Here is a 14,396-nt window from a genome sequence, read left to right on the forward strand (position 1 = left end):
AAAGCTGGTGATAAAGATCAGGAACTAACCTAGCTATAGTATATGACTAGACAGAATAAATCATTTTTAGACATTTACAGCTCAGTCCTGTCTGTTTTTTTTTTTCAAAACTCGATTTTTGAAAAAAAAAAAACAGACAGGATTTTTTCTTCTTTTCATCATGGATAGTGGACATGTGTGTGTAACAAAAAATCACTGTGCAAAGTTGCGACAATTTATACGTCAGATGTGAGATGAATAAGAAGTGAATAGGGGGCCTCATGAGGCGTTCCCCCCGGGCCTCATGAGGCGTGGGGCGGTCCTCATGAGGCGGGGCAGTCCTCGTACGCGGGGCGGTCCTCATGAGCGGGTTTCCCGGACTGAGCTCTCCTCCGTACAGGACTAGGAGGGGATTCCATGAAGCCAGATGTAGTCTCCGCGGAACATATCCCTGACGACCAGATACAGACCAATCTTTCGGTCAAACCTACTAACAGTCTAAACTACAACATGCTAATGCCAAGGGTCCGGAAAGTTTAGTGTAAATATTTGTTTCTTTCTCTCTCTCGAAAAAAAAAAAAATGAATACAGAGTGGCAGAATGAGCTACCTGATGCAGAGGTTTTTCAAACAGCAGTTCAGGAAACAATCAAGTCCTGGTAGGACTGCTGGCTCCCCGACAGTCAATCCCACTCCGAGTTTGAAGCATCGTCATCTTGTTACATGTGAGGTATGCATGGACCACTACCGATTATCACAAAGACTGCCGCCACTGCAAGCAATCGAGAGAAGGCGCGACTTCTCGCTCATCTTCAGCAGAGGATTTGTGCACGAGTCGTCCAGACAAAACAAGTCCGTGAAGAAGGGTACACGTCCACGCAAGAAGCTGCAGAGTCAAGTGAAGATCATTACTGTATCAGGTTCCATGACTGTCAGAGAGCTGCAGGAGGCAATGGGTGTAGAGGAAGGTAGAGGAAAACTTTTAGTTTAGTGAAATAGAGGAGTTTCTCATGAACAATATATGTTTGATGCAAAATATATTTCCTCTCTTTTGATGTCAAAATCCAAATTTAGCATTCTGAAAGTTTTTCTTAATTCCATTATCTTTTCAAAATGCCATGTACTGCAAAAGTGTTTTTTCATGCAATTGATTTGTCACGCACGACTGGTTAAGATAAGTTTCTCATGTTTTTAATTCCGCAGAAATCAAGACATGTAATATCGAAACATATGACGTGCAGAGATATTCGCGTGTTTTTAGTTCTGCGCTGGCAAACACTGGTGTCAACACTGCAAAAAATTCCACTTTTACATGAAGCATGAATCAATCTCTGTGTTGGATATCAATCACCTAATGCCATTATTGATTGTTGGAAATTGTCTTATGATATTAAATATGTAGTGATACATCTTGGTGTATTGATCTACCATGCCTGTCAAACTGTATTCTTACTACAGACGAGAGACTGACGTATATGTACAGCATCAAACACTACAAAAAACATTTCTTGAGCAGAACCATTCCCGTACCCTCCCAAAATGATGTCTTCACGAAAAACATTAACTACAATGAAGCCATTGCTGAATTTACTGCTGCAGCAGTTGGAACTAATGATCTATGATTTTTCCACACAGATTTCATCTATGAATTCCTCCTAGCAACACACTCGGACCTCTCTCCTTCAACAGGTAAGACAAAAGAGTTTGAATACATTCTAATACCCACATCTCATTCCATGGAGCAAGTCATCAATGAGATAACTGCCAAATGAAGAGATTGGAAGGAGAAAAAAGGTGCCCATGTCCTTGTCTTACTGTGATTTCTTTTATTGGTACATGTTAGGATAGGATGTTTGATTTGTTTTGTTTGATACCCTCTGTGAAAATATTTGCATTGCTCAACCTTTCCCCCTCTATAGTTGGCCAAAGTAAACTAATTCTTGTATGTCTGTGAAGTCATTGTGTAGGAAAATGAGTGAGTTGTCTAGTCACCATAATGCCAAAATGTATTCTCATTATTCCCTAGTTACTGTATATTTCACATCACATTAAAATGCTGCTTTACAGCTGGCTAGCTCTCCGATCCAACTGAACTGTGAATGTACAGATATCATAAGATAACGATTACTGTAGAGACTTCAATTTGAAATTAATTTTATGTGAGCAGAAAATATGGCTGCAGCCTAAATGTTTGTATAAGAAGCATTCACAACAAGTTGCATGTCTGATTTTAGTAAAGGCACTGTTGCACAGTGAAATGCTCTAGTCGCTCATACAGGAGAGATTTTAGGTTGAATTTCAATTAGGTTGAAGTCCAACTTGACCATGGCAAACTGAATACCTGGCAAAGCTAATGTAATAGCAATCATGGGGCCCATTTTGAGAAAAGTTTTGACATTGAAGAGTTTCCCAAGAAGTCTTAAAGGACAAGTTCCCCTTCATAGACATGTGGGTTGAGTGAATGCAGCAATATTAGTAGAACACATCAGTGAGAGTTTGAGCAAAATCGGACAATCCGTTAAAAAGTTATGAATTTTTGAAGTTTCTGCTCAGTCACGGCGGGATGGAAAGACTACTATAGCTTGCGATGTCACATGAGTACAACGACATAAAGAAAGAATAAAGAAAATTCAACATATTTCCATTTTTCTCGCATAACAAAAGAACACTCGACTTCTCTCTTTCAGAAGGCAGGGGGAATAATATTACCCTTAACATATGTCAGTAGCAAGTCAAAGAAATGTGCACTTTATTCAAAAAGTAAAGTTTTGTGAAATTCTCTTTTTATTTTCCTTATATAGTTGTACGCATTTGACATCATACACTGTAGTAGTCTTCTCTTCCAGCAGTGACTGCGCAGATACTTAAAATATTTGTAACTTTTGAACGGATTGTCCAATTTTCCTCAAACTTTCACTGATGTGTTCCACTAATATTGCTGCATTCTTTCAATCCTTATGTATATGAAGGTGGACTTGTCCTTTAACATATTAAACTTATATGAAATACATCATCTCATTATGAAGTTGAGTCATTGTTATTTTTCTGCAGTACTGAAACCTCAGGTCATTGAACAGATTGTGACAGGGGCTGATATGCATTATGTGTTCCTAAAAAAGATGAGAGAGGAGCCGAAGCAGGATAAAGATGCTCATCCAAGGTAACCCATGATATTTTTGTAACCACTCAGCCCTTTTCAGGCCATGTCATACACTGGTTCAGATCATCCCCCGAATGATTATCATGAATACCAAATGTCAATTTGGTATGATTAATGAATTATGTATGCTGTGTTTGTGCAGACTTGACAGCATCAAACAATTACTGACGTGCAACAGCAGACATCAACATCTCACTGCTTTGTAGTACATTCATCTTTTATCAGAAGAATAATACTGTCTGTGTGATGGCATAAACTCCTGAGGTAATGAGTTAATGGATACATGTGTACTTGAGAACTGATACCAGGACATAGAAATACTGTCTTGTTTATTTCTGCCTGCGATAAGTTGATTCATAGCTGAATTTGAATGTTGATATTGGATAAAGAAGGCACCCAGTATGCTGGTGAGTAGTGTGGATAAAAGTTGAGCTGCGGTATCATGTCATGTACAGACCACCTGCTGACCCATCCCAGTTAAAGCCACGCCCACCAGTAGTCACCATCATGGGACATGTTGATCATGGCAAAACAACCCTCCTGGACACCATGCGCAAGACGTCGGTAGCTGCCGGTGAGGCAGGTGGCATCACACAGCACATTGGGGCTTTCCAAGGTGAGTTGTCATGAAAGAAATCCATTTTCCACATTTTGCAGATATCCTGAAAGTAATCATCTGTTGATCAGTAGAACAGTTCTGAATATCATTTCAGACAGAAGGTGAGGGGAATTTCTATTCTGAATGAGTACATTGTCTGCCAGTCATATAGTTGTCTTTCCGTTTGATTGTTTGTTTGTTTGTTTGTTTGTTTGTTTGTTTGTTTGTTTGTTTGTTTGTTTGTTTGTTTTTTCAAAACATGAAGTATTTCTGTTCTGGTGCTGCAATGAAATTTCCTAAACCATAAATCATGTTTGGCTGTTTCTTAAGTTTTGCCAAATATATGTTTTTCATTTTAAATGATCAGTGCTCAAACTTAGTTGTTTCATCCATTGGTTATTGCAGAGCTCTGTTCTTTGTCATTATTGATCCTTTCTTTGCCAAGTATTTACACATATACATGTACACTTCATTCTGGGAATATTTACTCTGTACTCCTGGCCCCCATTTCATGAAAAGTTGATATGATAGCAACTCTTGTGGAATGGCAATTGCTATGATAACAACAAGAATCCAGCTCCCTGATTGGCTGTTGCTACAGGAAGTTGCCATTTCAGCAAGTAGCATTTACAAGTGGATGAGTCACATTTTGAAACTGGACTTAAATTCTGTAACTGTAGCTACTTGCCTTACAAACAGAGGGGGGGGGGGGGGGGAGGGGGGTATGCCACAATTTAAGAGCAGCATGCATGAATGCCCTGTCGCAAAAGGTAGTTTTTTTATTTCCCTGAAGGATATTTTGATAATATATGATACTGAGAACTTCAGAGATGGTAAAATATTTTGGATGTTGATATATCCATCGATGAAAGGTCTTTATACAGTGCATATTAAAAAAAAAACGCAACAAGATTTGATTTCAAATTTGTGAAGATTGTGTTAACTGTACACCAAAGTGAGTAGCAACATCTTAAAACCACATATCTCCTCTTTCCGATGATATCTTATTTCTTCATACACGGTCATGGATGGCTGAGTAATCATTCTTTTTGGACTATGGGTCAAATTGGACTTGGGACCAAGTTTAAACACTGCAAGAATCAATGCGCCTTATTAGAAATTAACTTAACAAATGGAATAATGAAATTCATATTCTCAACTTACCATTGTATTCTTTCAGATATCTCTTTTTAACATTACATCCCATGCCCCTCAACATGGCCGCCATTCCTTTCCACACAGAGATTAGCTCTTTTCTCCATCTCACGCACAGCCCTGCGAATCATTGGGGCTTGGTGGCGTAGAGCTTCAAACTCATCAGTGATTCTTTGTCTCAGAGTTGCAATGTCAGGTGGAGGGGTAATGAACACTTTGCTCTTGAGATAACCCCAAAGAAAAAAGTCACAACAAGTCTGATCTGGAGATCGTGGTGGCCACTCCACATCATGATACAAGGCAATCACCCGATTTCCAAATGCCTCAGCCAATCTGTTTCTTACTGCAACTAGTCAATGGGCCGGTGCGCCATCCTGTGCCCACCATAGGCGTCTGAACTAACTGAAACTTGGTCCCAAGTCCAATTTGATCCATTGTCCAAAAAGAATGATTACTCAGCCATCCATGACCGTGTAAGAATAAATAAGATATCATTAGAAAGAGGAGATATGTGGCTTTAAGATGTTGCTACTCACTTTGGTGTAAAGTTAACACAATCTTCACAAATTCGAAATTAAATCTTGTTGCGTTGTTTTTGTTACACACTGTAGAATATGCATTGCATTCACACACCTTTTCTTTCTTTTTTAAATCATTATTTTTTAAAACAGTTTCCTTGCCATCCAGCCAAGTTATCACATTCCTTGACACACCAGGCCATGCTGCATTCAAGGCAATGCGGGAGCGAGGTGCAAGTGTGACGGACATCGTGGTCTTAGTGGTGGCAGCAGACGATGGTGTCATGGAACAGACCAAAGAGTCCATCAAGTATGCCCGCAATGCTGGAGGTAATTCTTTCATTACTAGTGAAAAATGAGACTTAGCTTTCAAGTTTTTCCTGCAATAGCAGATTTCTTTCAAAATCATTTGCTAGTCCGTATCAATTTTATTGTTTGCATTTTTTAATTTGACAGAAGTCTAATATGAACAGAAACTCCCTATTCAGAAATGGTTCTGGGAAAGTTGTGGATGAACTGAAGAATGATTTGGCCAAAATTTGTAGGAAGTTTTATACAGATTTTGAAAAATTATTCAGTTTAAAGACTAAATGAAAGAGACTTTTTTTTTCTATATTTTTGTGATGTCGATATGTACAATGTCTGTAGTCTTTGTGTACTTTTTTGATTATTGGAATGTGTGGTATTGTTCACTTTTACACAGGATATTGATTTTAATGACACTCGCATACTGAGTGGACTGATCATGCTTGTGACTGATTTTATTTTATTTTTTCATTTATGCAGTTCCAATCATTGTTGCCTTGAACAAATGTGACAAGCCGGATGCAGATCCAGTGAGTGTTTACAAACTTGGTGTGAATTATTGTCTGTGCAACTAAAAATAAAAAATAAAAATATGGAAACGGTGAGGTAGTAGACTTTCAATGTCTTTGATATAATTTCTGAGAAGTGTTGATGTAAACAAACTTGTGTGATGTTTGCAACAAGATGTAAATCAAACATAAATAAGTAATGGTCGCTACTCAAGAGAGGGGATATGAAAGTAGTTGTTTGTTTCTGTAAACTTTTAGTTAGTCTTTCAGTCATACAGTCTCCTAAAAGCTGCAGCTGATAGGCTAGCAAGAAATATTTGAGGAAAGAAATCAAGTAAAATATTTGTGAAGTATAGATTGTGGATTAAATATCACATCTATTAAAATGCAGTGCATTTCATACAATTATATGTATCATACACTCGGTACAGGCTCAGAGGGATATGGGTATAATATAGGACAGTGTATACAGATAATGACATTTTCTTTTCCCAGTCAAGAATAAAGATAGCTGTGTATTATCCAAACTATTTAATAGCTGAAAATTTTGGCTTTCATAGTGTTGGCTCCACCATGCTTTGGGGTGATTGTGAAATGAGAAAGACATTATGCCATTGCAGTGTTGTATTAGATGGTTCTGTGATGGAGCTATTATGATGTATTCTGTATGTTTGATATTCATTCCATGCAGGCCTTTACCAAGAATGATCTCCTGTCCAATGACATATCCATAGAGGAGTATGGTGGTGATATACAATGTGTGGAAATCTCTGCTCTCAAGGTGAGCAGCTTTAAAGCATAACTCAGCAATATGTCTTGTTGGTTATTAGTTTGTTGGTTTGTTGCTTGCTTATTGGAACTGTTTGCGAGTTATTTGGTTGATTGGTTCACTGTTTTTTATGCCTCCGCCACGAAGTGGTGCCGGAGGCATTATGTTTTCGGGTTGTCCGTCCGTCCGTCCGTCCGTCCTTCCGTCCGTCCGTCCGTCCGTCCTTCCGTCCGTCCGTAATGAATTTTGTGGACAGGGTAACTACCAAAACCTTTTGAGGTATCCTAATGAAACTTGGCATGTATGTGTATTAGGGGGTGAAGTTGTGCCTATCAACTTTTGGGTGCACATGCTCAAGGTCAAAGGTCAAAAGGTCAAGGTCAAATGCTTAAAATTTTACTATTTCCCCCATATCTATGCAATGCCTGAAGATATTTTCTTGAAACTTAGTGTATACATGTACTACCCAATTAAGATTCTCTGGTGAAAGTTTGGGGTCATGAGGTCAAAAGGTCAAAGGTCAAAAGGTCAAGTAAAATGTTAAATTTCACTTTTTTCTCTGTATCTTGGAAATTGTTCAAGGTCTCTTCATGGAACATAGTGTATATGCATCTACTGACTGGCAGTGGTTATCTAGGGAATTTAGGGTTCATGGGGTCAAAGGTCAGGGGTCAAAGGTCAAGGGCAATACTTGAAAATCTTACTATTTTCCTTATATTTATGCAATGCCAGCAGGATATATATTTTTTTTAAACTTGATGTATGCATGTCTAACCCAATAGAGATTCTGTGGGATCTTTTTTTGCCAAGAAGGTCAAAGGTCAAAAGGTCAAAGATCAAGTGAAAGTGCTGAACTTACTTTTTTCTCCATATCTCGGAAGTGGCTCAAGTTATCTTGAAACTTAGTACATGCTGAATTTATGTATGTTCTGCCTGACAGTGCTTCTCTTATAAATCAAAGGCCAGATGAAAATGATAACAATTTACTGTTCAATACAGAAATTGCGCTTTTTCTCCATACCTTGAAAATTACTCAGTGCATAAACTTATGAAATGGTCAAAGTCAAGTTAAAGTTCTTAAATCCCCAAATACATGCTCTCCTATTCATCCAATTAAACATTGGTCAAGGAAGGTAAACATTCATTACATTTGTGACAAACATATCATTTTAATATTTTGCCAATTTTGTGAAAATGTAATCACACATTGTCCACATGTACTATAGACCTATTAGGAGAATCATGCATTATGGCGGAGGCATACCAGTCGCCATAGCGACATTTCTAGTTTGTTTTTTGTATTTCAGATTTCTTACAGGTATGTACTCAAACACCTATTGAGTAAATTCACGTATTATACTGTGAAATTTGATTGATTTGAAGCTGTACAGAAATGCCTTTCCCTTAAAAAAAAAATGTCTTGAATTGCACTATGTACTGACTAGGTTACAAGCTGTGACACTGTTCTACACATACAATGCACATTGAAAGGTGACACAAGGCATTATTAAGGGCCTTTAAGTTAAAGGGACTTTCTTGTGGGGTATTTATCAACATTGTTTTTGTGACTAAGTGCAGTTGAAAGTAAACAAAAGGAGACCTTTTGGTCCACATTTGAGAGGATATTTAAGTACTAGTACATTGTTACTAAATGCATTTATGCATATGAAGGGTTATTCATGTACTACCACTCCATGTTACCCTCTTTGTTCCCACAGGGAGATAACATTGATGAGCTGTGTGATGCAATCATGACCCAGGCTGAACTCCAAGAACTGAGTGCTGATCAGACAGGCCTAGTGGAAGGGGTTATTGTGGAATGCAAGGTTGACAAGGGAATGGGGTAAGAAAGGTCACTCTTTTATTAATTTCGTTGATGTACTTCCATCCAGAATGTAAAAGTCTACATGCAGTTATACACAAAAACATAAAAGCAAGATGCTTGATGTTAAAAGTAATAAACTTATAAGGTAGATATCCTACTCAGATATGTCATATGTATGCATTTCTATCTTTTTTATGGGTCCAATTACAAATATTATATTGCAGTGAATGAAGTTAAACAAAGCAATAATGCAGATACAAGTATGATTGCACTTCGAAAAGTTAATTGAAAGTTGTGAGCAAAGAACATAAAGGATATAAGATATAAACTCCTCCAGTATTATAAAAATGGCATGGCACAACAATGTCTAAATATTCACATGGGAGATATGTATTATGTTTCTTTTAAACACAGAATTGAAATGGTATGGTCAGCTTATAGATATGTATGGATATATACATATATATATATATATATATATAATATATATATATATATATATATATATATATATATATATATATATATATATATATATATATATATATATATATATATATATATATATAAACAAACACTTTTCCGCCATGCGTACTTCATTTTTTGGCTAGGACGCTGTAAACAACAGGTAAGAGAAGTAAGACACATTGACTCAGAAGTTGTCTAGTACAATGTGTCAAATCTGGCAACAAAATGGAAACCATAGAACAATGCTAAACCTAACTAATGTCAATTTGTTGCATGACCGAAAATTCTTGACTATATGTTTTACATGCTATCTCTAGACCAATAGCCACACTAATTGTCCAGCGAGGCACTCTGAAGAAAGGCGCCATCCTAATGGCTGGTACTGCCAAGTGCCGGGTGCGTGCAATGCAGAATGAAAGGGGGGAGGAGATGAGTGCAGCTCTTCCCAGTCAACCGGTGGAGGTCACCGGATGGAAAGACACACCCGCTGCTGGGGATCTGGTTCTTCAGGTGGAGTCAGAGGTAAATATGATGATCAATGTGGATTTAAAGGGGCATACCAGACAATTTTCATAATTTCACATCATGTAGTACATAAATTGACAGTTCCATGTATAGATTTGTGGAATTTATTGTGGTCCTTGAGCAGAGAAACCAATGCTCTGAAAAATCTTATACCAATTACACCGAACAGTGTTGATGACATAAGAGCATCACATATTTCAGAAATGTAGAAGCATAATTCCATTACAATACCTCTTGCTTGACAAGTTCACCTGTGTAGAATCTATGCATGCCACCTTCTTTTGTTCTGCATCCTTGAGCCCCACTCATGCATTCTTATGGTGAGGCTGCCATGTCATCATCCTTGTTCATTGCAATTTGTAATACATTTTGAAAACCTTCATATTCCTCATCCCAGTCACTATAAATTCTGAAACTCTGTACTCAGTATAACTAATTTATAGTTGTTCAAATGTAAAAGTCTGAAAATCAGACTCCAGTTTAAATTCTGTGAGGATTCTCAGTGGAGACTGTCAAACATTATCCTATGGTCAAAGCACATAACATGAGCACACTGACAGTAGAAAAGTTCTGTGGTGTGTTGTGTATATACTGATGTCAGGATGAATTCCCTTTTGTTCAACAACAGACAAGAACATTAGTCTGATTGACACCACTCAAATGTAATTTTTATTGATGACTGAAAATTGTTTCATCATATGAATCATCCTTGTTTAATCCCTGCATGGAATTGTTTGATTATGTTTGGAATCATTTTACATTGCATAACTTTACTTTATGAAAAAATAAGGTAAAATATCTATCTTCAAAGTCTTCATATATCACATAAAGCCTTCTGTGTTATAGCACCTAGCTTTAGCAAGCATGTTCCAGAATGGAGCTTAGACAGTATTTTTCCAAGATGAGGACAAATGAAGCGTAAAGATTAAGTTTGAATGGAGGAGAAACTCCTTTGCCTTTGAATTTGATGTTCATTCACTTCATTTGCTGAATATTTCTTGCAAGCACATATTTTAATCTCTCACTTTGTTGTTGAAATGACCAGAAACGGGCCAAAGAGGTCTTAAAATGGCGACTGGACGAGATGTCCTCATCAAAGCAAGCAGAGGATGCCGTCATCGTAGAGAAGAAGAGTAGTGAACACCGTCGTGAATACGACGCCCGAAGGGAGGCCCACAGTCAGATGCACTGGAGAGAGATTCGGGCGGAGAAAGTCAAGGCCCGGTATCTGCAGGAGAAAGAGTCTGCATCATCTGGAGACCCAGAACTCAATATCATCATAAAGGGTAAGGCAAAATGTTGACAAAACAACACATTTGCAAGCCATTCAACAAGAAGAAAATATGTGCAAACCTCATTAATTCCATGTAAGGGAGACAGAAAAAAAAAAACAGCCTTCATTGGCAGATAGCTTTATGAGCAGGATCAATCATATGTCAAATGCTCTGAAGAGGGACAAATTAGGGATCACGATGGACAGGTGGTCTTAGAGGTGGTTGGATTACTAAACAAGGTCTATTCCTCCCCTTTGTGTCAGCCATTGCATGCCAGAACAAAAATATGGTGTCAAAACACAGTTGTGATGATACTAGTTAAGCAAAGTAATTTGGTGAGGAAAACAAATTAGAGAAATATATTATGTTTAGCAAAAACATCTCAATGCTTTGTTCATGTTTGAATAAGGAACATGTACATGAATGACTTGGTCATATTTTAAAGTTGAAATTATGGTATATTAGCATTTTTTTTTTTAATTATTTTTTTACTGGTGGAATTAGAAAGTGGGCACGTCTTAGCATTATTTCATAATGATTATGAATTTCCAAAGTTGAATTTGTTGTCATAAAATTTGAATTATTGCAATGTAGATCTGCCAAATGAACCAACCTGACCTGGAATTGTTCATCCTCACTTCATTCATTGCTGTTACCTCTCTCATCGTCAAATCACTAGCAGCAAACCAGAATGGCTAGACAATATTCATTTCATTTCACTATGAATAACTAGAAAAGCACTCTGAGAGCGCAGACCTCCGCCAAGCAGTTACTTCATTTCCACCAATGATCTTGCTCTTCCACAGAGATCATTGATTTCCAAATTGCCCTATTTCTCAATATAGAAGCCTTTGTTATGTCATAAACCTTCAGCTGCGTGGCGTGCCTTGCCCTAACAGAAACTAGAGCACGCACTTTAGTGCGCACGTAAAAACCTCAAAAATGCGCAGCTTGAACTCCCAAATTCATTGACCCTACCTGCTAAAATATCAAAAATTTCTGGATCACTACCAAAATTGAATTATCTTTTCCATGTGTCATTCTCAACCTTTCCTGCAAGTTTCATCTAAATCCGTGCACAAATTTGTGAGTTATTATGCGCACAGACAAACAAACAAACAAACAACGGTAATGAAAACACAACCTTCTGCCTTGGCGGAGGTAACTTTACAATACCACATGATATGCTCTGAACAAGCACAAAACATGTCCCATATATGATATGTATGGTGATATTCTTAGCAATAGAAAGCAAGAACAAATGTAGTGCCAGCAAAGATATTTTGGGTGTCCATTTGTATGTTTTTGCTCCTCAGGTGATGTGGATGGTTCTGTTGAGGCAATTCTAGACACCCTTAACACATACACCGACCACCAACAGTGTAGACTGAATGTCATCAGTTTTGGGGTTGGGCCAATCTCTGACAAGGATGTCGAGTTGGCACAGACCTTTGAGGGGGCCGTTGTGGGTTTCAACGTTGGAGCCAGCAAGGAGGCCGCAGAGCTGGCCAAGAGCAAGGAGATTCCCCTCAAGCTGCACGACGTCATCTACCGACTGGTGGACGACCTCCGAGAAGATCTCAACAGCCGGCTGCCTATGTTGGACCAAGAAGTAGTTCTAGGTATTATAGCCCCCATGTGTGTGTGACAGATATCAGTATTGGTGCCATGCATTTGTTATTCTTCGACAATGGATTCTTTTTTCTTTTATTGTGAATAGTGGAAGAAAGTCACCCCTTCAGCCTTGTCCATTTAGCCTCTACACCCCCCACACAAACAAACACACTGTACATCATTGTATTACGACTATCTTCAGGACATTTATGTAATTGATATATGAGTGTGTGTCATTGCCTATATTTGTGTGTATGTTTGCAATGAGACTTATGTGAACACAGGTTTGCACAAAAGAAACCTGTTCTTGTATGATGCACATCAAAATTGGGCCCTGGGTCAATATTGTTACATTCACAACTCCAGTTGGCTTATCCTTTTGGCTTTCTGTTATGTTCCTGTTTTCAAGAGATTCTCTGAACTATGTTCACTTCAATGTGTAATGCTGATGTCAATTTTTTGGACATCTCCTACCCATCGTACACAATCAATGATTGCACAACTGAAGATATATATTGAAATGTACAACTCCTTTCATCAGGTGAGGCAACTGTCCTGCAGCCCTTCGATATTTCAATGGGAAGAAGAAAAGTCAGCGTTGCTGGTTGCCGTGTCGAAAAGGGCGAGCTTCAGGTCAGAAGTCTATTCAAGCTGATGCGAGGCCAAGAGGTCGTACACAGAGGTTAGCACAACGATATTACCTTCCTTTCATGTCTGTTAAAACTACTGAGCTAAATTTTCTGCAAACTTAAAATTTGTCTTTGCATTCAGTTATTTTTCCCCAAACTTGATCATGGTACAGATTAGACAAACCCATGTAGGTGTATCACTAAAGCAGTCTACTCTAAAAGCTGGTGTGATATGAGAGATGAAGATTATGTAATTCTCTTTCCCTGGCATTAAGTTCAGGACAGTATTTTCTGCAAAAAACGAAACAAAAACAAAACAAAAACAAAAACAAAACAAAAACAAAACATAACAAAATACTGCAGAAATGTAACTGTTGGTTTTCTGCAGAGATTGTTGAATTGCCATTAGTGATGTACAGTGGACTCCTGTTATAACGAAGTCCTCGGGACCGGCAGTTTTCTTTTGTTATATCGAAATTTCATTATAACCGAACAAATTAACATTAAAAATACATAGAGTGGATAATGTTGCAGCCTGAATTTTTGCTTTGTTGTAACCGAATTTCGTTATAACCGTGTTTGTTAGAACGGGAGTGCACTGTGCTGTATTTGTGTCATGTGACCCACAGGTCCCCTGGCCTCCCTGAAGCACCACAAGGATGATGTCAACACAGTGAAGAATGGCTCGGAGTGTGGGCTGAGATTTGAGGAGCAGCTGGAGTACCAGTCGGGAGACACCATCGTCTGCTACGAACTCGAGCAGATTCCTCAGGAGGTGGACTGGGATCTGGACTTCTAGTGTTGTCTGGGTTCTATTTGTCTAGCGTGGACTCTAAAATTCAGCTTTCAAGTTTGGACTCGACCGTGACTTCTCCTGTGGAATGTCACAGGGCCTCGATTTCCAGTCTGAGCTTGAACTTCTATGCGCAGTCCAGAATAGATTTTTTGGTCTGACATGGACCAGGTCTTCAAGTCTTGACAGAGATACACATTTTTTGTTGAGACTGGGACCTTGGTATCCAGCTGGAGCTGAGACCTGAAATTCTGTTCAGAAATTAAAAGTAAGAT

The 14,396-nt window shown here is 38.3% G+C and overlaps 1 protein-coding gene across 1 annotated transcript; it reads left to right on the forward strand.

Annotated features, from left to right (window-relative positions):
* The first annotated feature begins 3,079 nt into the window (after positions 1–3,079).
* On the forward strand, positions 3,080–14,127 carry LOC139741223 (translation initiation factor IF-2, mitochondrial-like). The gene is made up of 11 exons (XM_071651817.1): positions 3,080–3,138; positions 3,594–3,754; positions 5,563–5,739; positions 6,196–6,245; positions 6,916–7,005; positions 8,712–8,836; positions 9,604–9,808; positions 10,857–11,097; positions 12,402–12,707; positions 13,241–13,381; positions 13,958–14,127. The coding sequence occupies exons 1-11, from the start codon at positions 3,098–3,100 to the stop codon at positions 14,125–14,127; spliced, it is 1,707 nt and encodes a 568-aa protein (XP_071507918.1). The 5' UTR covers positions 3,080–3,097.
* Positions 14,128–14,396: the final 269 nt, after the last annotated feature.

The sequence above is a fragment of the Diadema antillarum genome, unplaced genomic scaffold (assembly GCF_040938485.1).
Source record: "Diadema antillarum isolate AM-2024a unplaced genomic scaffold, OU_Dant_1.0 seq00000910_RagTag, whole genome shotgun sequence".
NCBI classification, from domain to species: Eukaryota; Metazoa; Echinodermata; class Echinoidea; order Diadematoida; family Diadematidae; genus Diadema; species Diadema antillarum.

What these genes read in the sequence shown, in the direction of transcription:
- LOC139741223 (XM_071651817.1), top strand. Translation starts at nt 3,098, where the DNA reads ATGAGAGAGGAGCCGAAGCAGGATAAAGATGCTCATCCAAG. An exon ending in GCACATTGGGGCTTTCCAAG is followed by an intron (nt 3,755 to 5,562) that starts GTGAGTTGTCAT and finishes TTTTTAAAACAG; the next exon opens with TTTCCTTGCCATCCAGCCAA. An exon ending in TGGAAATCTCTGCTCTCAAG is followed by an intron (nt 7,006 to 8,711) that starts GTGAGCAGCTTT and finishes TTGTTCCCACAG; the next exon opens with GGAGATAACATTGATGAGCT.